The following is a 22,804-nucleotide window of genomic DNA, read 5'->3' on the forward strand; positions in this document are numbered from 1 at the left end:
CGAGGCGGGGTTCTTTCTTTACATCTTCCACGCTGAACTACGTTCATTTTGCTGTCTAAAACTCTTTCTGCGGTGCCCTTTTGTTTTCACTGAGCAAAGTCTGAGACCTGTGGCTTCTTCATGGTTTATTTTATTTTGCAGGCTGATGCAGCTGATGAGTGATACATTTTTAAACTAACATTAATCCCCAAAGAGAACGGAATCAGCAACAGAAACATTCCCAAAATCGTAAAGGGAAAGGGGGAACTTTAAGCCTAGAACTCATTGTTCCCTTTATTTCAAAGGGGGGGAAACCTGAACGATTCTCATCCTTTTGATTGATTAAGGTCTTGAATAACTTGAGGCTGGAGAGTGACAGTTACTGAATAGACTATTGCAAATAAAGAGCACTGTGCAAAGCCGGGCTGGCACTTCAGAGTGCAAAGGAGGCGAGTTTGCTGGCACTTACCAAGTTATAAATAAAAGGACATGCACAATAGTACCTTCTTTAAGGACAGACAGTCTTTACAACACTCCTGGCGTCATATCCTGCTGTGGTCACTTCAGCTCCTAGTCAGACTTTACTTCTTTTATTTTTCCAGCAGTTTAGTTTGAATACTACAATAAATTCCTGGGAACAAATGCTTGCTAGCAAGACTTACTTTAACACACACAAATATATAACGTAGGGCCACATCTTGCCATCCGTTTTTTAAAGCAGAAATTCCCAATGGGAACAATGGAGACTTGGGCTTAAAAACCAGATAGCGCCGTTCGCTCCATAGACACCCCCCCCCCCATTGCTACTGATTTCAGTGGAGGGAGGGAGAGAGGGGACAGTTTTATTCCTCCCTTCACACATCCTCTGAGAAGATGTGCTGGAAAGAGGCAGACAAAGAACTGTACCAATAGACACACCACTTCCCCTTTCATTTTTCGCAGGCTGTTTGACCAGGACCACATACAGCTCTGTATTTCTCTAATCCCCCCAGGAAAGAAAAGGTGACCAGAGAGACCGACTTCAAGAAATGCAAGTGTCTGGTTGCTTCCTTATTGTAATCTCCTTCAAGTGGCATGGTGCCAAGACAGTTGTAAAAGGGATGAACAATTTCCCCAGTGAAGGCTGCTTTCTCCCCTGCTTCTGCATTTTCTCCTGCCCAGCCATTCTATGAAAGAACACTTTATCAAGAGAAGAGGCAATGCCTGGGTCACACTCCTAGTTTGAGGCCTCGATTGTAATGATGAGAAGAGAAAGTTGAAGATTTCACCCAATCAGCTCCTGTCTTCTCCAGACGGGACAGTCTCCCGGCTGGCCAATCGCAGCTCAGAGATCCTGCTGAAGCTTTGGGGAAAGAACTAATAAATACTCCAGAGCAGAGTTCCTTTCACTCTGTATCAACAACAGGAAGAAATCATTCCTGCCCCCTCCCCCTTTTCATATGAAAGTGCGTTCATCTTCCCACAGGGGCCAGCAGCCGTCTCAGCGCCTTCCCGCCACTTGTATGCAAGTTTCCCCTCCTCGCCCCAAACTTTGCTTTCCTTTCTTTCCCCTTGTCAGTCTCTCTCCCCTTTGCTTTGGGATATCACGTCTTGTTGACAAAAGGAGAGCAAGTCGCTTCCCCCCGCCCCGGCTACCCCCTCCCTTTTTTCCAGGACTTTTCCACTGGGATCTATTGCCAGAGCTGATCTCTCGTTTATCAGCATTTACCTGGATATAATATTCAAGTAACGCTGCGTACAACATGACAACTCTAGCTGGAGCTGTCCCAAGAATGATGCGACCAGCTCCCGGGCAGAACTACCCTCGCAGCGGATTTCCATTAGAAGGTAGGAAGGCTGTCTAGATGCATGATGCTTTTTTTTAACTCTCTATGCATGTGTGTGTTGCTGAGAAACTTTTTGTCACCCAACGCTGTGCAGTAGTTACTTAGATTAAATCATAGATTAGAACTGAACTGAAACTGCACACGGTTAGAGCAAGAAAAAACCCTCCTCCTAACAACTTGGAAGAGTGCTCAGAGAAACTCCATTTCACTATCTACACACCAATAAACGTGCATTGTTTGCATTAACATTCTCCACATAAGCGATGCACGGATTTGCGTTGAAGACAACACTGTAAATTAGAGCGCCGGAATAAATTTATGGGGAGGGAAGCAGAACCTGTTGATAGGGGTTCTGTCTTCTTAATTTGGGATCCGATCCCGCATACCTTACTCAGAGAAAACGCCCACGGATACCAATGGACAGTGAGCCTGAACAAGGTTTGCGATATTCGGTTCTAAATCGCTTCGGATCCTCAGCGAGTTGGGGGACGGGGATGCTTGAGAGCATTGAAACGGGCTTTTAGACACCAACCCACTTCCCGTGTCCTCCTGGAGTAGGCTGTCTCTCTCACGTTTTTGTTTTTGATTAAAGTTTCTCTGGTTTGTGTGAAAACGGTGAAAGGAGCGCTGAGGGTGAAATGAAAAGAGAATGAAACAAGAACCTAATAATTTTAGAGTTGCGGAAATTTGCAAACGCGTAAAATGTTATAATAACAAGAAGCACATCGGAATTCCGTAGTCCAAATCCTTTAAAAGATTCCTCTGGGAGTTTTATGGTTTCCCCCTTTTCACTTCTACTAGTAGCGGTTAATTCAAGTAGGTAGTACAAGTCTTCCCAGTGGTAAATGATGGAGAGTGCAACAGGTGAACAATTTACGCTTGTTTTCTCCTTCAGTCTGTTTTACAGACAGACAGATTAGATTAGATTAGATTAGATGAATGGAGTCACATATCCCAGAAATTGTAAGGGCGCTCAATTCCCGCCCTAACAGGAAGGACCCCGCGGTAACTGTGTAACTAGCCTGAGAATACAATGTCATCTGGCTCCTGAAGTTGCATCTGGAATTAGTCGGGTTTAACGTTTCCATTCTCTGAAGGCGCGCTCTGTTGATGAATCTGAAACATTATTTAACCGGTGGGGGCGAAAATGACACTCAGCTGTCAGCTACTGCTTCTAGCTCGCCTCCCAAAGCTTCTAACCATCCCAGAACTGTCCAGCCAGGCAACCTGGCACTAACCTGGTGCAGGGATGGAGCGGATGAACTTGCGTATATTTGGGTGTATGTGGCTGGGTGACTGACGAAAAGTCGCGGCTGCCTGTGAAACACACACATCAGTAACTCCGCTTCCCTTTCTTTCTAGTGTCCACTCCTTTAGGCCAAGGCAGAGTCAACCAGCTCGGTGGAGTTTTTATCAATGGCAGGCCTTTGCCCAACCACATCCGACACAAGATCGTGGAGATGGCCCATCACGGGATCCGGCCCTGTGTCATCTCTCGCCAGCTGCGCGTGTCCCACGGCTGCGTCTCCAAAATCCTGTGCAGGTACCAGGAGACTGGCTCCATCCGGCCGGGGGCCATCGGGGGCAGCAAACCCAAGGTGAGGAGATCAGGTGCAGTGGCTCTGCGTTTAGGTCCCTGCCCTGCCAGGTGTAAGCTACTTCGATTTCAGCGAGAACGGAGGGCGCTCAGAACCTTGAAAGATGGGGGGAACGGGCGAGAGACCACTGTGCTTTTGCGGTGATTGGGAAAGGATGCACATAGGAGCGTTATTGGGGCTAGTAAACTTGACACAAGCCTGGTCCTGGCTAAGGGTTTGCAGGTTGCAGCATCTGGGGAGACAGTGTACTGTATTTAATATGAGACAAAATGCAGCCAAAGGCTGCATAATTGTCTGTGCCCATGTAAACACCTTAGTAATCAACACACCTGTCCATACGCGTGTGCAGGGACACACACACACACACACACACACTCTCTCTCTCTTGTATGTAACCCCCAACCTGTTTCTGTAACTCCCTAAAATACTTAAGCGTTTAGTTTTCAAAACACCAGAAACTAATCAAAGCCTGATCCTGCAAGCTCTTATTCCCCTGAATGGCCCCTGTATAGGCCACCCCCCCCCCCCCAAAAAAAAACCTGTAGGAGCCGGTTAAGGGTGGAGCATTTCCAGGGTGGCTGGTCCAGGTTGAGGAAGTTGGTCTCGCCATTGAGTCAGGATCCGAGAGCTGGAGAATTAACAGGATCGGGGCCTATATTCTGTTTTTTTTTTAGCATGTTGCTGTATCCTTATCTAGCACTGTAGCTAGCTCCTGTCATAGCTGTCTTCCCAACTTACACATACATGTACCCTAAGACTCAGGAATAGCCATGTTAAAACTCTGCGAGTTTCTTCACGAAGCTGATGGATTTCCACTTCATACAGCTAAATGAAGTGATACTGAAAAGAGTGTGTATACAGGCTAACATAGATCCTCTGACAACTATTAACTTGTTTGCATTTTTATATATATTCCTCTCCCCCCCAAAAAGTTCTTTCTTTCTTTCTTTCTTTCTTTCTTTCTTTCTTTCTTTCTTTCTTTCTTTCTTTCTTTCTTTCTTTCTTTCTTTCTTTCTTTCTTTCTTTCTTTCTTTCTTTCTTTCTCCTTTAAGGTAAAGATTAATAAACGTATTTAGTCTAAATGTTAGAATAAATTACTTTGTGTATTTTTACAGGCATATTATCTGGAAAATTATTTCTAGTTCGGATTACCTGGGTTTTTAATTCAACTTCATTTTCGTTTTTTTAGGACATCCGAGCAATATTTCAAAACAGTGCGTTTGTTGATGTCTGTTTATGATATTTTAAAAAATCAGTTGTTAGATTTATTTTCTGTTGCTACTAAATTTCCGAGGTTGGGTCCGTAGTTATACTTTGAGTTATTTATTACTAGCACAATGTAATCTCTTTTCCCGATCATTACACTGTCACTGGCAGTACTTGTACTGCGATTTTCCTCTTCTCTGTGAACATTTCTTTACTGGCTGGCCTCTGTTCAGCCACTCAAAGATGTTATTACTCTAAATTTGAGCCTACAGTTCTCAGGCGAGTGCAACCCCCAGTGAACTTTTTAGGGAGTTTTGAGTTATGGGGACTGCGGGATCTGGCTCATTGTATCTATCTGCCATTTTAGTTTAGCAGTCCTGAGCCAGTTTTAGAGGACGTTCTTAATTATGAGAAGCTTCCCAAAAGGGACCGATCATACTCTTAATTATAACGAGGTGTAAATCCGGAGCGACTCCAGTCAAGTTAGACGAGTTACTCCAGATCCACACGGCGGAATGTAACCTCCGCGACTTGCTGTGACCCTTTTGCATGAAATCCAAACTGTACAAAACTTGGTGTCCGCCTTGTTTCTTGCATTAAAGCAGGTGACAACGCCGGACGTTGAGAAGAAGATCGAGGAATACAAGAGGGAGAATGCCGGCATGTTCAGCTGGGAGATCCGGGACAAGCTGCTCAAAGACGGGGTCTGCGATCGAAACACGGTTCCCTCAGGTAGGGGGGGGTCCATTCATGTTTCCCTTCACCTGGCTCAGCCCCTCCGATCGATGGCTTTGGGAGGCCACTTGGATTCGGAGCCAGGCAATATTTTACAACCAAATATTATTGCTCCAGGTGGACGAGAGCCGGGCCCTTATGCCCAGCCTGTGTTTGGGTGTCTAGAGGGGGGTGGTGGCTGCGCCCGGATTAGATCCTCCGGGTCTAGTGCAAGCAGAGGATGAACTAAAGCGCTCAGGGATGAGCATCATTGTAAAAAGCTCGAAGGCAGCCGCCACGCTATTCGCGAGAGGCCGAGAGCAGTCGGGCTAGTCGCTTTCCTACGCGCGCAACGGCATCGGCACGAAGCCCTGCTACAAGTTAAACATGCGGATCCCGGGGAGGCCTTCTGCACTGGGGTGGGGCAGTTTGTTTTTAATTAAAAAGCAACGGGATTCCTGCTCCCGCCCGCCTCGAGATAGCTCAGAGCAGGGGGCTTTGTTGTGCAGATTGGAATCTGGAAACAAATAAATGAACCCAGGCTGCTTTTCTTTTCTCCTCTGGGTTGTTTTCTTGCTTGGTTTTGTTACAAGAGGCAAGTCATTCTGGCGTTGAAATCGAAACCCCGCAGTCTGAGGCCTCCTAGATAGTTTGTTCAGTGGGTCACTGTGGTGTAATTCCCCGCGTGATGCTTTCTGGGCAGCAGACTTCACGGGCTTAGAGAAAACAAAACTATCTCGCCGTAAATGTTCAGTCCCACCAAGAAAATCCCGCAGGGGAATATAAAGACTTGTAGACGCAAGCCTCAGCGGCAGGGCCGCCCCTACATTTAACCCGGGGATGTAGAACTCCAGTGCCCTGTGTCCTGAACTGACAAGGATCAAACTAGCCCCTCTCTGGCTGGGCGCTGGGGCCACAGGTCTAGAGGGATGAGGGCCCGATCCCGAGCGAGGGTGCTGCTTGACAGCTCTCCCTTTCCTCTTGAAGTGAGCTCCATCAGCCGCATCCTGAGAAGCAAATTTGGGAAAGGCGAAGAGGAGGAGGCCGAGCTGGACAGGAAGGAAGCGGAGGAGAGTGACAAGAAGGCCAAGCACAGCATTGATGGGATCCTCAGCGAGCGAGGTAAAGCCCAAGGCCGAGCGAAGTGGGGCTCTCGCTTTTGCTCCTTGGCAGTGAGGGGAGGAGGGGGCCGGGCGCCCACAGTGAGGAGGGGGAGCCCGATCCGGCGGCGCTGCAGGAAGACAAGGCTGGCCTGGCTCGGGGGTTATTAAGCCAGGCCAGCGGAGCGGGGTGTGCGCAGGAGGGTATCTCTGCCCTGCATGTTGTCCTGGCCGGAGGGGGGACGGGGGTTCCGCAGGTGGCTTTGGAGAAAGTGCGTCGGAAGCGGCTGGCCGGGCGCTGCTCGGGTTTATGGGGCTGTCGTGAGGCGGGGGCACAAGCTGGCGGTAGGTGGGAGCGCTCTTGACACCTTTCCGCGGAGGACAGCGAGATCAAAGGGGCCGCTTCTTTCCAGACCCCCCCCCCCCGCAGCCTGCTGGGGGTCCCGAGGCAGCGGACACTGGGCTGGCGGGGGAGAAGCGCCGAGCCCACCAGAGCTGCTTTTTCTTCCCCCCTCCCCTCCCACACCCGGTGCCCACAGGAGTCACCTCAGGCGAGCCCCGAGCCCGAGCGGGGCGCCCCTCACCCCGCCACTCGCTCCCCGCATTTCTCCAGCGCCCATGGGGAGGCCACCTCCCACGCGAGATTAAACCGGCCACGCCGAGCCGGGGGCTGTGTGTGTCGGGACCCAGGGGAGCGCGTGGGCTGCTTCGGTGGGATTTCCCCTCGGGGGGGGGGGGGTCCATTCATGGCGGCCGGAGTTCAGCCCCCCCCCCCCCACTGGCCCAGCGGCTGTTGATGGCGCTGTGGGAGCAGGACCTGAAACCCTCTCGGTCCTGCCCCTCAAGCCCGGCGGGGAGCTGGAGATGCGCGTTTCGTCCGCGCGGCGCGGCTCGCTGCGGGGGTGGGGTGGAAGAGCACGTGGATCGGGGGGATCGCTCGGGAGGCAGCCCGCCAGCCCGCACCCTCCCCCTGCTTCCCCTACGATCGTCCCAATTCAAAGCGCCTTTCGAAGGAGAACGAGCCTCTCACCTTTGTCCAGGCTCATTGGCTTCAAGTGAGAGTGTTTGCTTGAACACACATTGCAGGATGGGACCCCGCGGCCATAAAACCGACAGTCCCTGTCATTCCCAGTGTCCTTCTGGGGCAGTGCTACGTGGTGCCCAGTTGTAGCTGTCGCTGTGTGAATCATTTGAAATAGCTCAGGTTCTTGGGAGCTAGGCGTTAGGGGAAAGAAAAGAGTCTTCTTAAAAATAAACCTCAGTAAACAAACACGAAGGCTAAAATTAAATAGAAATTTTAGCTAAAAAGTTAGAAACTCAGTTCAGTGGCTTGAGGTTTGCATGTATTTGAAGCCTAAGCTTGTTTTGCCCCGTGGAAAGCCCGTGTTGGGCGCTGCTGGGAAGTACACGCAATGAATTGGAAACCTAAGCAAGAAAGAGGGAAACAGTAAGAGTTCTCTGCAGGTTGTTGTTGTTGTGCCTAGTTTTCCAGGCCTGGACTCGGTAGAGAGAGGCAGTTGCCAGTGCTGTGAGACTTGTTGCTAGAAGGTCCTAACACTCCTCTTCCAGAGCTTGTCCTGCACATACATAGGCACTGAAGAAGAGGAGACAAAAGTACCAAATGAGCTGGTCAAACATTTGTACAACTTTTCCAGCTTTTACAAAGAAGGCCTTCTATACACAATCTACACTTGGAGATGAACTTGGAAAACAAAGAAGGGAGAGTCCATTGAAACTCACACTTTAGCTTTGCACAGACAAAGCTTCAGCTAGCAGCAGCTTGATGTGAACAAAAGAAGGCAACCTTTTTATAATTCAAGGAGAAAAGAAGAGAAAACAGCCCCACAAAAGGCCGAGAAAGGACATTATGGTCTTGCAATGAGGGATGAATTATTCAATGAGCCCCAATAGCTGAGCAGTTTTATGGACTCTCCACCGTGGAAAAAGTGGCTATTTTCACCTACAAAATGTTTCTAGCCTTTCTAGACATCTAGAGATGCCGACTGCCATTCAAGAAGGACAACTGCCATTCTTTAAAACTATAGTATCCCTCTGTATTGTAAAAACAAAACAAAACCCCCTTAAACTAGGACTCTCATTCCGAGTTACTAGGGCTCTCAGGGAAGCTTCATCTTCTCTCTGTCTGTGTGTACATACATACAGGAAAATACTGGAGGATTCGTATATATATTTTTTAAGGCCAGAAGGGACCATTCTGATAATCTATTCTGACTTTCTTTATAGTAGAAGCTGCTGAATTTTACCCAGTAATACCTTCAGGCACGGACTGGACAAGCAATGGCTAAAACCAGTTACTATGATTTTGAAAAACAACTGGTTATTTTGGGTGACGGGTTTTTGAGTACTCAGCTTGAGACACTTTAAACAAGCCTACTTTTCAGAAAGTGACAAGCACTTTTGAAAACTTCAGTATGGCTCAAGTTGGGCATTAAAAAATGGAAGCACCCCAAAAATCTGACAAATATGTCCAGAGAATTTATTTTAACTTGCTAAGCGCTGATATTCTAGATTATCTCCTTGATCCAGTCCACAACAACTGTTATCTGGATGGACATCATTATCTGATTAAAAAATAAAACCCCACAACTCATCTCCAACTTAAAATTCTCTTGGTGCTCTTTCACTTTCTGCTTTAGCCTCAGTGTTGGCATGGGCCAAAGTTTTAGTGACACTTCAGAGTCAGGGATACTAACAACCTGAAGAGATCTTTTGGGAAACTAAATCCCCATTGCTAATACGGTTGTCCTTAATGTCAATATTTAATACTGGTAGTTTAAAACAAAGTTATCTTAGATTATTTGGGTAGAAAGGCTTGATCCTGACAGGGTGCTGCTTACCTCTTTAAAGGTGTTGAACTCTGTACTCCTTTAAGCTTCCTTTAAAATTAATGACCCATAGTACCTACTACCAATTAAGCAAATGGCAAAACTCATGCTAATTTAAATGGTGCAGAACTGGGTACAGTGGCTTCACTGGAAGTCAAAGCCACACAACATTTTGCAGGAGAAGGGCCTTTAAAAATGTATTTCTTAGAAGTTCCTGGTGAGAATTGATTTTCATCACATAGAATGGAAACTCTTCATTACAATAAGTCACACTCTCCTGTTCCCGTGTTTCCATTGGCCACTTATTATTTTTATAGGAGTGGCAGAGATGCTGGAAAGAGTGTGATCAAGAAGAGATTTTGTTAACAAAATTATTAATGTTGGCCGGATATTAGAGACAGAAATTCTGGAGAATTCAATTTAAAATGCACTGCTCTTTCACATATATGGCCAATCATAAAGGTTCAGCTTCAAAACTCATTGACATTGGCGGGGGTGTGGTCATGATTTCACCCAGTGTCTGTATTTAAGGTTAAAAGCATCATCAAATCCTGCTCTTTTTATTCACACAAGGTCTGATTTTGCTCCCATTAAAGCAATTCGTACAGCTCCCAGTAATGTCAGTGGTGCAGGGTCATGCTTGCAGGTGTCCCACTGACTTAAGTCTGAGGAAGCCAGGAAAGTGAGTCACGAAACCAGGATTGGCCTGATAACAGAGGTCTAGATAGAGTGTATATAGTGATATAGGCTACAAGTTTTATTGTCCTGAGTTAGGGACTAGTTTGTTGCTCACAAATGGTAAAGCCACATGTGATTTATATGGGGTTTCACAAATGTTCCTTCTAACTTTTTCTGTCCATGTGTCAAATAAATGTTATGTGCACCAAGACATATGTGGATGTGCACCACTAATAGAAACACATGCTGCTGCCTGTGGGCAACCGTGGGCACTCTGCTAATCAGTTGGACAGTTACTGAATCTTTTATGGATGCCCATCCAAGTGCATAACTTACAGGGAACGTTAGTTGTCACAAACAAGTGGCAGTCAAAGCTTACCACTGCACACCATCATATATTCTGTATAGCCGAGGTACATATTTTGTAGGGGAGGGACCTCTTTTAAGAAAGTTCTGAAGAGTTTTCTACAATGCCATTACTATTTTTCATAGCCCCTGCTTACAGAACCAGGTTCCCTTAATACCAGAAGTGCAGGATTCAGAGAGAGAAACATTTAAATAATAAACTCCAGAAATGTTTAGAATTATCTATAATAGAGCTGCAAACAAAATGATGCATCCCTCTGGAGAGCTAGCAATCTCCCTTTTTTCAGTGCCAGAACTCTGTAAAATTAGAAGGCATCAGACTTTTAGCTCATCTCTGATCGAGGACTGAAAATTGCTAATTTTGCACCCTCAGTCTTGTATGAGTTGGGGAGGAGGGAAATTCCTCATTTGAAGGAAAGAAAGAAGGAAACAAGCAACATTTTAGTTTTGATGGCAGCTGTTTAAAAGTTGCTCAGAGATTTCTGATGTTAGAAGGAGTCCTGAACAAGGGGAAGAATGCAGATAAAATGGGTAAAATTGCTTGATAAATAAATATAATGTATCATATGACTTGGCAACTTATCACATAGATATAAATACCACATACATAATTGTAATATAAACAAATCTGTACTATAGGACAGTGTTTATCAATCTTTTTTTTATAAAGTACCCCATTTTAAAATAAATTATAAGTACCCCCAGTACTTACAGTTTTCAGACACACACATTATTTTACCATTGCAACTCATTTGTTTAAACAACTTACTCATTGCCGGGTGGGTGATGAAATTTTTGGGAATAAAAAGTACAAAAATAATAAAGCTCTGTAAAACTTAAAACAAAAATTCAGTTTTCTCCAAATTTCTCCAATTTTCAAATTTGTTGACATATCTCCCAGACTTCTCTAGAGTACCGCTAAGGGTACTCATACCACTGGTTGAGAAACACTGCTTTAGAACACTATCATATCTATATCTGTTTGTATTTCTATTTTGATTATAGATACTTTGATTTTCACACTCTTGTGCATCCACCCACACCTACATTAATACTTAGTTCTGTCAGTATTGCAGGGACTGGTCTAGATGACCTCTTGAGGGTCCTTCCAGTCCTATGATTGTTATAGCTATATCTTTCTCTAAATATACAAAGGCATAGACAACCTTTTATTGGGGGGGGGAGGACTAGAATTAAAAATACATATTGTTGAAATCATCTTTAATCAGTGGTTTTGTAAATTTGTCTACTTTATGTAACGTGAGATAAATGACATTCTATTATAGTGCTCATTTTATGTATTAAAGAGATCCCTAAATTTGAGGGAAGGAGGCCTTAAGACCCTCCAAGCTTTCAGATATAATATATCTCTAAATATATTATATTTAGAGATATCTATAATTATAGAAATGTAGATTGGGATAGATATTGATGGCACAGATGTTATATATTATTTGCATGTTATATACTTCTAATAAAGGTATAGTCCATGAATAAAGAGATTTGAAGAGAAACTATGATGTGCCTTTTATATATCATATTTTTTGAAAAACTGATTTGTAAGAGGGAGTTGCATGTACCTTTATGTATATATGTGGTAGGCTGTGTTGGCTACTTGTAAAATGGCTGTTGTTTTCTGAGTGAAAGGTGGTTTTTAAAGATCAAATGACGGGTGCAGCAACACAGAGTTCTTTTCTTGGCCCTTCTCAGTGCTGGATCAGGAACAGGGTTGCACTGGTTTGGAGACACGGTTGCTGCTGTTGCACTGGGTGACACAGTCTGCTTAGTGCTTAAATGGGACCCTCTGTTCTCCTACCCAATGGAATTGGCCCCCAGGCATAGTCACAATGGATTCTTCCCCAGTCATGCGCACTATTCCACAGAGCTCTAGTCATCTCCACCCTCTACCCTTGGCTTCTCTGATTAAGCAATTCAGACTGCAGCAGACTAAATTGCCTCCTTTATTTCCTTCTTACTTTCATCTTGGATCAAACCCTCCCCCCACTTTTTTCTTTTTTTTTTCCTTTTTGGCCCGAGGCTCACATTAGTGCAATTTCTGCCACCACCCCTATTTTTGTGGGGAAAGTTTAAAGAAAAGAAAGATCTTAACACAAAAGCACCACTCAGTAAATAGAAAGCTGAAGCTGTTGCCGCTTCTAAAGCCGTATGATGCTTTTCCTGTTTGTGAGTTTTGGGAAACATTTTTGCTTTGTACTGTAATGGAATTAGAGGACAGATGCTGACTGTAAATGGGACACGCGACTGCCAGCCTCTAGCTTAAATATTTAGATGCAATGTTACAATTACTGACTTGATGCATGAGCTTTGAAGTGGTTACACATGATCTAAAGGGTAGCATAGGCTAGATGGGCCACTAGATGGATTAATTTTGGTTACTAGATAACCTCCAGGAGGATATTTTTAGTGTATTAAATTAATATGATTAATTCCCAAAGAAGAGTGTTTATGTACAGGAAGTAAATATCAATTTGTGTATCTCCATTTATTTCTTCATTGTGGTGTCAGTGTTGGTCCAGTGGTTAGAGCATGGGACTGGAAAGAAGCAGACTAGTTTCTATTCATGGCTCTGTGACCTGGGGCATACCATTTCTTTCTGGTGAATTTTGTCTAGAGACCTAAGTATAACTTAACCACTTTTGTAAAACAGTTTGTGATCTACAGCTTAAAAGAACTATATATGTTCTGTGTATGTCTGCCACCAAACCATATTTTTTTCTAAAACAAATGACACGTTGAATTTGTTCTACTGAAAGCAATACAAATGCTTGTAAGACCACAACTTTTGTCTTACAGAGCTATAATAAGTGTATTTGTTCCAAATTGTTTTAGTAAAAAAGTCAGGTATGAAATTAAGTGTGATGACTCTGTGACTGAGACTAAATAGTTTAATGAATCTAGAATGTCTTAAAAGCGTTTTAAAATATGTTATCACTAGTATCTCTAAGAGTTAAACTTGTGTAATTAGGCTGGATTCTTATCCAAGATGTTGACAAGCATTTCCAGAGTGGTGTTGAGCACCCCCGACTCCCATTGACTTCAGTGTCAGGCCCTTAAATTACTATCGTGATGGTGGAATAAGGCACAAAACATTTTCAGACCATGACAGGTGTTTTACTGATTGCACACCGATAGTGCCATGTAAACAACAACGCTATTAATACCCAAAAGAAGAGGGGAAAGGATTCCATTATCAATAGAACCTCTGATACCTACAAAGGAAAGACACCTCCTTTTTTAAAACCAAGGCTCTGTTTACACTTGCACTTTTATTGGTATTGCTCAGAGATGTAGAAAAAACCACCCCTCTGAGTAACATAAGTTACACTGACAGAAGCACTGGTGTGGAGCTCTCTCTCATTGTCATCATACAGTGACTACATGGGAGAAATTATAGCAGTACAGCTTTGCCACTGTATGCTCTCTAGTATAGCCTAACATTAGATTAACTATTTTGTTTTGCACTCTGAAAAAATAATCTCCTTAATTGAAAAGGGCCTGGTCCTAACGATTCTCAGTTAATACATGTAAAAGAAGTCAAACCTTCCCTTAGCAAACATCAGATCACAGATTCAATTTATTATGTCAAATTCTGACTTTTCAATTCATCCAAGGAAACTATTAAAGATGGTATCTGCTCTGATTACTCTATACTTCCAAATCCATATTTGACTAGGCTGATGGGGTGACAGTCTGGAATAGTTGACCTCCATGGCTTAATTCCCAGTGATTTCAGTGTGGCCAGGATTTTGCTCATAACATTCTTACTCTGTCTTGTTGGCAAAAACCATGTAGGTATTGCTTTCAGAATCTTTGACTTTAATAGGAGTTTTGCCTCCGTGAGGATTGGGCTTCTTCTGAACCCAATTTTCTAAGGTCCTGAGCTCTCAGCTGTCTGTGAAGTCCTCAGGCTCAGGACATAATAAATATTTGCAAGACTGAGCCCTAGCACCCTGATCCTGAAAATGCTATCCTATATGAGTAACTAGAAGTCCAATTCAAAGGGCCTACTCATGTGAATAAAGTTACTTATGTGGGTTACCGTTTGGAGAACTGAGACCTTGATTTTTTTTTGTTCTGTTGAGGGCTAAATGATAACGGGGGTCTAATTCTGAACACATTACTCAGGCAGAGTTCTCTCTGAACCTAAGGCTTTCTGGATCAGCATCAGCACAGTGTTAGCCAAAGACAATAAGATTTTTTAAGTTTAATCAGATATAAATTCAAATTTACAAAAAAAACCAAACCAAACCAAACCAAACCAAACAAACCTAAACTGATGAAAACCTTAGAATTTTTGGGGTGATTTGGGGTGATTTTAAATGGCAATTTCTATTGTATTCAATTGATACAAGTGAATTTATCTAATATTTGTGGCAGGAAAGTTTAGTTTTGTATTCATTGATAAGAGTGGGAATATGTGATTGGAGGGGCAGAAAACATAAAAGTTGATCCTAATAGATTATTAAGAGTCCCCAGGGCTAAGTAATAAAACTATATTGGGAAATGAAGCAGAACTACAAAGTGCTCTCTGGTTAATTTAGGAAGAAATTGAGTGAAACAGAACATAATAAATCAGACTAGTGTAGTCAGTGTGAATTTATCCACATAAATGTCACTTTCAATGCTATGTAACAAACATGTGTGGGGAGAGAGAACAAAATGAATAAAAAAAGTTTAGTATACTTCCAAGAGTTCCCAAAATGCAGGGATCTCTTGGTAATAAAAGTGATGTACAGTAACATACTTCACCATAAGACTTTGTTTAGTGTAGTATGTTGGATAATTTTTCTTCATCTTCCCTTAAGAATTGCTGCCCCATGCTGTTAAACTAATTCTTTTAAAATTGCATTACAGTACTAGAGAAAAAGTGAGACATAATGAAATGTGGATATATTACAGTTAAACTGTGTAACGGGCTACGAATATTTATTTAGTTGAATTTCGATGGAGTCTCTGAGAAATCATTTATTTATTCTGGTAAACAAAGATTCAAGAACTATTAAGAATGTACATATATAACTAATACAACAGTAAAAGGCAATTAAGCAGTTACTTTTAATGTCTTATCTCCCTGGTTGCTCTACAGTTGTTTTACAACTAGGAATTAAAATCTGAAAAGGAAGTTTTCAGTGTCTCTGGCCAAATATTGATTAAGTAGTTGTTTGCTGATACCTTTGTTACCCATAAAAAGGCCAGTAGCTTTGCCCCTTGTTGTTCATCTTCCATTGTAACTAATTCTTAACCACAGAGATCAAAGCAGGATCATTTCAATTTATCTGTCTTGGAAAATCCTTCTTCTAAAACCTCCATGGATTAATGATCAAATTGTCTTTGGGGACACGTGAAACTGAATGGATTCTTTATTTAACATAGTCGGAAGGATATGTTCGCATATATATATAAAACACAATTGTGTCAGTTTTATGGTTATAATTAAATATTTAGGTTATGCATATATAGATAGATAATAAAATGCAATGAAATTTTAGAGTATTAATATTTCACTGAGTTTTAATTAATTTCATTTCACCTAATCTTGCTGTTGATGATTAGAGAAAGAAAAGAAAAGTTGTTGCTTACACTAAATATTGTGGCTCATTCTAGGGGGTGTGGGATGATCAAAATTTACAGTGAAGCAATGGGAGTTTAGGAAACTCATTGCATGGCAGGATTGGGCCCTTGGTATAAGAATAATGCAGCAATACAGGCACTATTTTTATAGTAGCTTCATTATCATGATCTTATAGGTGATGCTCATTTGCATTAGTGAGAATGAATATATTGCCCCGTCTCAGAACTATGGGGAAAATCTAATAGGACAAAGCATGTGAAAAGGATTTAGCCCTTGAAAATAAACAATACTAAGCTTTAGAATATAAATCTGTATTTATTTTGGAGGATAGTAAAGTACATGCAATCACACCCTCCATATGCAAATACAGCTTATGTAGTATATACAGGTAGAGCTGTTTTACTGATTTTACAATTATGATATGGAGTTTCAACTAAAATGCAGAGTTGGAGAGCCAGATCATGGTCCAATGATTACATTGGTCCCATTGATTACACTGGGACTTTAACTTTAGATATAGTAGTGGTGAACATGATGCAGAAAGATTACTGTTCGGGGCATTGCTATTGATTTTATATGGATGATGCTGAGATACTATGGCAATATACATCCAGCTGTATACTATCTACAAAATAGATATTTTTAATCAGAATTTTATCTACTTTCTAAAATACATATTTGTATTTGTTTGATCTGCAAATCTCTTCATAAAATAGCAATACTTTTCACATGAATCTGGCCACTTTTGAAGATATTTACTCCAGTTTGATAGTTAAGACTCTTAAAAATATTTATGGACAAAAGTTCCTTGAAAAAGCAGAATTTTTAACCTGTACATTTCAGTGGATCTCTGCATTATGAGAAGAGAGACATATATAGCATATTATGTTGTTTTTTTAAATTTTAGTGGATATGTGTTTTGGAGTGGAGTTTCCTGCCAAACATGGCCAATGTTTTTACACCATGCCTGACTCCATATATGGGTCTTAAGGATGTATATATCCATCATGTGGCTCATCTTGGAAATCCAAACAAAAAATGGCTATGTAGAAATTTCTTATCAGCCATAGTACCACATAGATTTATGTTACATGAGGACTAAACAGTCTTCAGCTGACATTTCAGAGTCCAGAAAGCTTATGCAACAAAAATTATATCCGCCTCCCCTTACTCTTGCTTATAAAACCATGCTATGCCAAGTTAAGTAGGATTTAATTCAATATGCATAACCAGACAACTAGTAACTGCCTCAGTTCTCCTTGCTCATAAATTAATTACTTTATTGCACTTTATTAAAATGCACCTTTCCACTGGAACATACCCCAGTTAATATCAGAATTATCACTCTTCTTCAGGGGTGGAAGTAATTAAAAATCTGACTGTTATAGAAGCCTGGCTCTGGGCCCTAGAAGGGGTGGGGCCTCAAATGGCAGGGGCAAAGCCCTTCAGCAATGCACAGTGTGTGCTGCCTGGGGCTACATCAGCGATATAACGGGTCTGGAGCTGCAGCTGTTGCCACGGTAACAGTGTGGGTCAGGAATCCACCAGGCTCTTTTAAATCACTGGCCTTGGGGAGCTGCCCCTTTGCCCCCCGCCACCACTGGCCCTGTCAGTAGGGTTTGGCAGATCTGTCATGGCAGCAATTTAGCACCAGCTGTGTATGGGCTGGTATCGGCAGCCACTTTTTACCACTATGCCATACTGGCCCGTACCGGCCTACTTTCACTTTGCTCTTCATACCCTCAACCACTTACTCAGAGAAAGATTGGAATAAAAGTAGGCAGGTCTTGCAGCATGGTCAACTGAGTCAACTGTTAGAAGTGCAGGGGCGTTGAGTAATATGGGCCTAGACTCCAGGATTATTTCTGGCCTGGGAGCCCAAATCCTATAAAACTTGGGACCATGTATCTCCCCTGGCCTTGTCTGCAGGCCATCCCAATAGGGGTCTGGGACCACCCCCCAATTCTGCCCCAGACCCCACCCCAACCCACCTCTTCCTGCCCCTGCCCCTTCCCCACCCCCAATCCACCTCCAAGCCTCCTCGCCCAAGTGACACAACCCAAGGGACTAGTGGGGGATCTGGTGCTGGCAGTAGGGGTCAGGGCCCCCCTCACTCACTGGCATTAGCGAGAAGCAGAGCAACCCAGCCCCAGCCCACTCTGCTCCATTGGCTCCCAGTTGTGCTCAGGAGAGTGTATGGGGGGAAGGGCTAGAGCTGCGCCCTTCATTCACCAGTGGTGATAAGCAGAGTGATGTGACTGGGATCCAGTGGCCTGGAGTGGGCTTAGGGCAGGATGTTCTGCTTCCCCTTGCCACCAGCAATGAGTGAAGGGATGTGCCTGACCCCTGATGCTAGTGCCAGGCCCTCTGCTAATCCCTGGGGCCACATCGCTAGGGGGAGGGGACTTGGGGAAAGATGTGGGTCCCCAATCTGCTCCACTGGCTCCCAACCACATTGCAATCCTTCCCGCCATTGTGAGTGCAGGGGGCGGTGCCACCGATTCCCTCTAAGGCTTCGCCCCAAGTGATATTGCTGGGAGGTGGGGGAGTGGAGCAGCCAGGGCCGGGTCGATTGCTCCACTTTCTGCCACCAGCAGTGAATGCAGGGGCAAGCCCAAACCCCCTTCTGGCCCCAGGTCCCCTGCTAGTCCCCTGGGTCCCACAGGGTCCCCAAGCCTGCTCCAAACCAACCTATGGATGGAACGGCTCTGCCTGCATGCTCCACCCTGGTGCGTCCCCTGGCCTGCCTATATGAGGAGAGGTTAAAGCGACTGGGACTTTTCAGTTTAGAAAAGAGGAGACTGAGGGGGGATATGATAGAGGTCTATAAAATCATGAGTGGTGTAGAGAGGGCCGATAAAGAAATTTATTTCTTAGTTCCCATAATAGAAGAACTAGAGGACACCAAATGAAATTAATGGGTAGCAGGTTTAAAACTAATAAAAGAAAGTTCTTCTTCACACAGCGTGTAGTCAACCTGTGGAACTCCTTGCCAGAGGAGGCTGTGAAGGCTAGGACTATAAGGGTATGTCTACACTACCCCGCTAGTTCGAACTAGGGGGGTAATGTATGCATACCGAACTTGCTAATGAAGCCCAGGTTTTGAATTTCCCGGGCTTCATTAGCATAAAGCCGGCGCCGCCATTTTTAAAAGCCGGCTAGTGCGAACCCCGTGCCGCGCGGCTACACGCGGCACGGACTAGATAGACAAATCGCTTGATCATTGTCTTCGGTCCACCCTCTCTGGGGCACCTGGTGCTCGTCACTGTCGGTAGACAGGATCCTGGGCTAGAAGGACCTTTGGTCTGACCCAGTACGGCCGTTCTTATGTTCTTATGCCTGCTGCCCCAGGGCAATTGAAAAGGCCCAGGAGCTCTGCTGCAACCATTTGTTTTATGCAGCTGCCGTCATGTCCCTCTGGTCCCAGGATGTGTTGTGTCTGTGTGTGCTGCTCCTGCCCCGCATACTTCTGCAGCCAATGGGCGCTGAGGGGTTGGTGCCTGCGGGCAGTGATGTGCAGAGACCTCTCAGTCCCCCTTCCTAGGAGCTGCATCATTCTATCCTAGATAAAACTTGTGGATTCTTGGGAAAATTTACAAAACTCTCAGTGCACAATATTGATCTCACACAACCCATCAAAATGAGGAATAACTCCAGTGAAATCAATGAAGTGACACCCGTGTAAGTAAAAGCAGAATCAGGTCCTCTGTGTTTGCATGTAAGAACTGATGCTGCCAATAGCTACTGACTATTTTTTTATCCAGTTCTGCAATTTTTTCTTGCACAAGTATTCTTTACTGGTGCAGATAGTTCTGCTGAAGGGAAAGCTACTTGGCAGAGTAAGACAGGAGTAAGAATTACTTATGTGAGTAATGATCAGACCTTATATTGCAATATTTAGTAGTAAGGTCTTCAGCTTTTTATATACTCTTACATGTCTTTAATGTGGAGAAAGGCATGGAATAGTTGCCTTGTGTATGCACTTTGGCTCTGTTCTTTGCATATGTAACTGTCACCAGGCAAAGTTGAACCTGGGACTTCTGAAGCTTAGTGTAGGAGCCTCTAGCCTTTGAGCTAAAAGCCAGCTGGCTCTCAGCCCATGGTGTAAAGATCTCTTGTTCTTATTTGTTGCTGTGGTCTAGTTGCCACTGCATGGTACAGTGAACCACACTAGGGCTATGTCTAGACTGGCATGATGTTACTAAGTTTGCAGATGATACCAAACTGGGTGGGGTTGCAACTTCTTTGGAGGATCGGGACATAATTCAAAATGACCTTAGCAAGTTAGAGAAATGGTCAGAGGTAAACAGGATGAGGTTTAATAAAGAGAAATGCAAAGTGCTCCACTTAGGAAGGAACAATCAGTTCCATACATACAAGATGGGAAGCGACTGTCTAGGAAGGAGCATGGCGGAAAGGGATCTAGGGGTCATAGTGGACCACAAGTTGAATATGAGTCAACAGTGTGATGCTGTTGCAAAAAAAGCAAATATGATTCTAGGTTGTATCAACAGGTGTGTTGTAAGCAAAACTCGTGAAGTCATTCTGCCGCTCTACTCTGCACTAGTTAGGCCTCAGCTGGAGTACTGTGTCCAGTTCTGGGCGCCACATTTCAAGAAAGATGTGGAGAAATTGGAAAGGGTACAGAGAAGAGCGACAAGAATGATTAAAGGTTTAGAGAACATGACCTATGAAGCCAGGCTTCATGAACTGGGCTTGTTTAGTTTGGAAAAAAGAAGATTAAGGGGGGACATGATAGCGGTTTTCAAATATCTAAAAGGGTGTCACAAGGAGGAAGGAGAAAATTTGTTCCTCTTGGTTTCTGAGGACAGGACAAGGAGTAATGGGCTTAAAGTGCAGCAGGGGAGGTTTAGATTGGACATTAGGAAAAAATTCCTAACTGTCAGGGTGGTCAAATATTGGAATAAATTGCCAAGGGAGGTGGTGGAATCTCCCTCTCTGGAGATATTTAAGAACAGGTTAGATAGACATCTGTCAGGGATGGTGTAGACGGAGCTTGATCCTGCCTTGAGGGCGGGGGGCTGGACTCGATGACCTCTCGAGGTCCCTTCCAGTCCTATTATTCTATGATTCTATGATTTTCTGCAAATGCTTTTAACGGAAAAGTTTTTCTGTTAAAAGCATTTGCGGAAAGAGCGTCTAGATTGACACAGACGCTTTTGCGCAAAAGCACTTTTTGCGGAAAAGCGTCCATGCCAATCTGACGCTGTTTTGCGCAAGAAAGCCCCGATCCCCATTTTCGCCATTGGGGCTTTTTTGCGCAAAACAGTTTTTAGCTGTCTACACTGGCCCTCTTGTGCAAAAGCATTTGTGCAAGAGGGCTTTTTCCCAAGTGGGAGCAGCATAGTATTTGCGCAAGAACACTGACAATCTTACATTAGATCGTCAGTGTTCTTGCGCAAATTCAAGCGGCCAGTGTAGACAGCTGGCAAGTTTTTCCTCAAAAGCAGCTGCTTTTGTGGAAAAACTTGCCAGTCTAGATGCAGCCTAGGTGTGTTGGTTACATGTAAATTTTTTTAAACTGATAAGTATCAGAGAGGAAAAAGCTCCATTTGTGAATCTGTGCACACAGTCCATTGGCTTAGTAATTCAAGGTTATAGTGTTATATGGTGGATGTCACAATCTGAAAAGACACATTAGCGGGGTGGATGAGAGTGCCGTGGGGCCCAGGGCAGCGCCGCAGAGCCCCGGGCAGCGAAATTTCGTGGGGCTCCTCCTTTGACATGGCGCATACGGCGTGGCGCCACGGCGCATGCGCGGGGCCTCGGGAAGCGCGGGGCTCAGGGCAGCCTCCCCGCTCGCCCTGCCCTAAATCCGCCACTGCACATTAGATCACTTAGGGTTGCCAAGTGTCCGGTTTTGAACCAGACAGTCCAGTATTTGAGTTTTCTGTTCGGGAAACAAATTGAGAAAATATAAATGAGAAAATATAACTGTCCGATATTTTCTAAATAAGAGGTACTGTAGATTATAATGTAATGTCAAGTATGTCCGGTATTTTTCTTGAAACCATCTGGCAACCCTATCACTTAGTACATCCCTCTGCTAGTGTAATATATAGGGCTTGCTCCTGCTCCTTTTGAAATCAATGGGATCCTACTTCACTGAGATCAGGATCAGGCAAAAAGTGCCCCTGATATCTGATTTTGCATTTGGAATGCGTGTTTTTCATCAAGTTCATAGGACTCAGACTTGTATATTGTAGAACACAAGCCTACTTTTTGAATAGTCCATTAGAACAAATTGCTTGTTCACAACTTCTGATGTGTGTGCAGGTTGCTGGCTGTATTTCACATACTGTTTTGGGTTATTCAGGATTTGTTCAGCCACTACTCATTCTCCAGTGCCATGCCTGCCTGCCTCTATCTACTGAATAGAAAAATATAGCTGGCTTCCAAGTTATTCACTTCTCATTGTAGACATGGAAAATGGCTGCACGTGGCAGCCATTTTGTTTGCCTGGTTGTTAATTATTTCACTCCATGTATATATGTTTGTGTGTGCATAAATATTCTGCAGCCAAATTGTGCCTTCATTTACATCTAAGCAATCATGATGTCTTTAGTGGAGCTAAGCAGGTGTAACTGAGGTTAGAATTTGGCTTTACTATGGGAACTGAAAAATCTTTTGAGTTTGAGGGAACTAGAATAGAATCCACCTCTCTTTCCCATAGATGTGTTAGTTTTGTAATGTTAACAAGCATTACAACTAGTAAAATTGTTGGTAAAGTAAGCAGGCCTGAATCTGAATACAAATAGGGAGTAGTAAAAGGTGACATTTTTACAAGTTACTTTTCAGAGAACTACACTTTAAAAGGCATGATCCAGCTAAAATTGTCATCCCAGCTGCTAGTTGTTGGCAGTTGTGTTACTTATTG

The 22,804-nt window shown here is 43.8% G+C and overlaps 1 protein-coding gene across 2 annotated transcripts in view; it reads left to right on the forward strand.

The window, feature by feature from the left end:
• Positions 1-925: 925 nt before the first annotated feature.
• The window catches only part of PAX3 (paired box 3), a 115,112-nt gene continuing 93,233 nt past the window's right edge, over positions 926-22,804 (forward strand). Inside the window, exons 1-4 of one of the 2 annotated variants that reach the window (XM_006134835.3) lie at positions 926-1,806; positions 3,168-3,403; positions 5,215-5,341; positions 6,311-6,445. In XM_006134835.3, coding sequence (XP_006134897.1) covers positions 1,722-1,806; positions 3,168-3,403; positions 5,215-5,341; positions 6,311-6,445 — 583 coding nt within the window. In that variant the 5' untranslated portion in view covers positions 926-1,721. Of the gene's footprint in view, positions 1,807-3,167; positions 3,404-5,211; positions 5,342-6,310; positions 6,446-22,804 lie in introns of both variants that reach the window. The other variant, XM_006134834.3, reaches the window with a different exon arrangement.

This window comes from Pelodiscus sinensis, chromosome 10, assembly GCF_052426305.1.
Source record: "Pelodiscus sinensis isolate ZL-2025 chromosome 10, ASM5242630v1, whole genome shotgun sequence".
NCBI classification, from domain to species: domain Eukaryota; kingdom Metazoa; phylum Chordata; order Testudines; family Trionychidae; genus Pelodiscus; species Pelodiscus sinensis.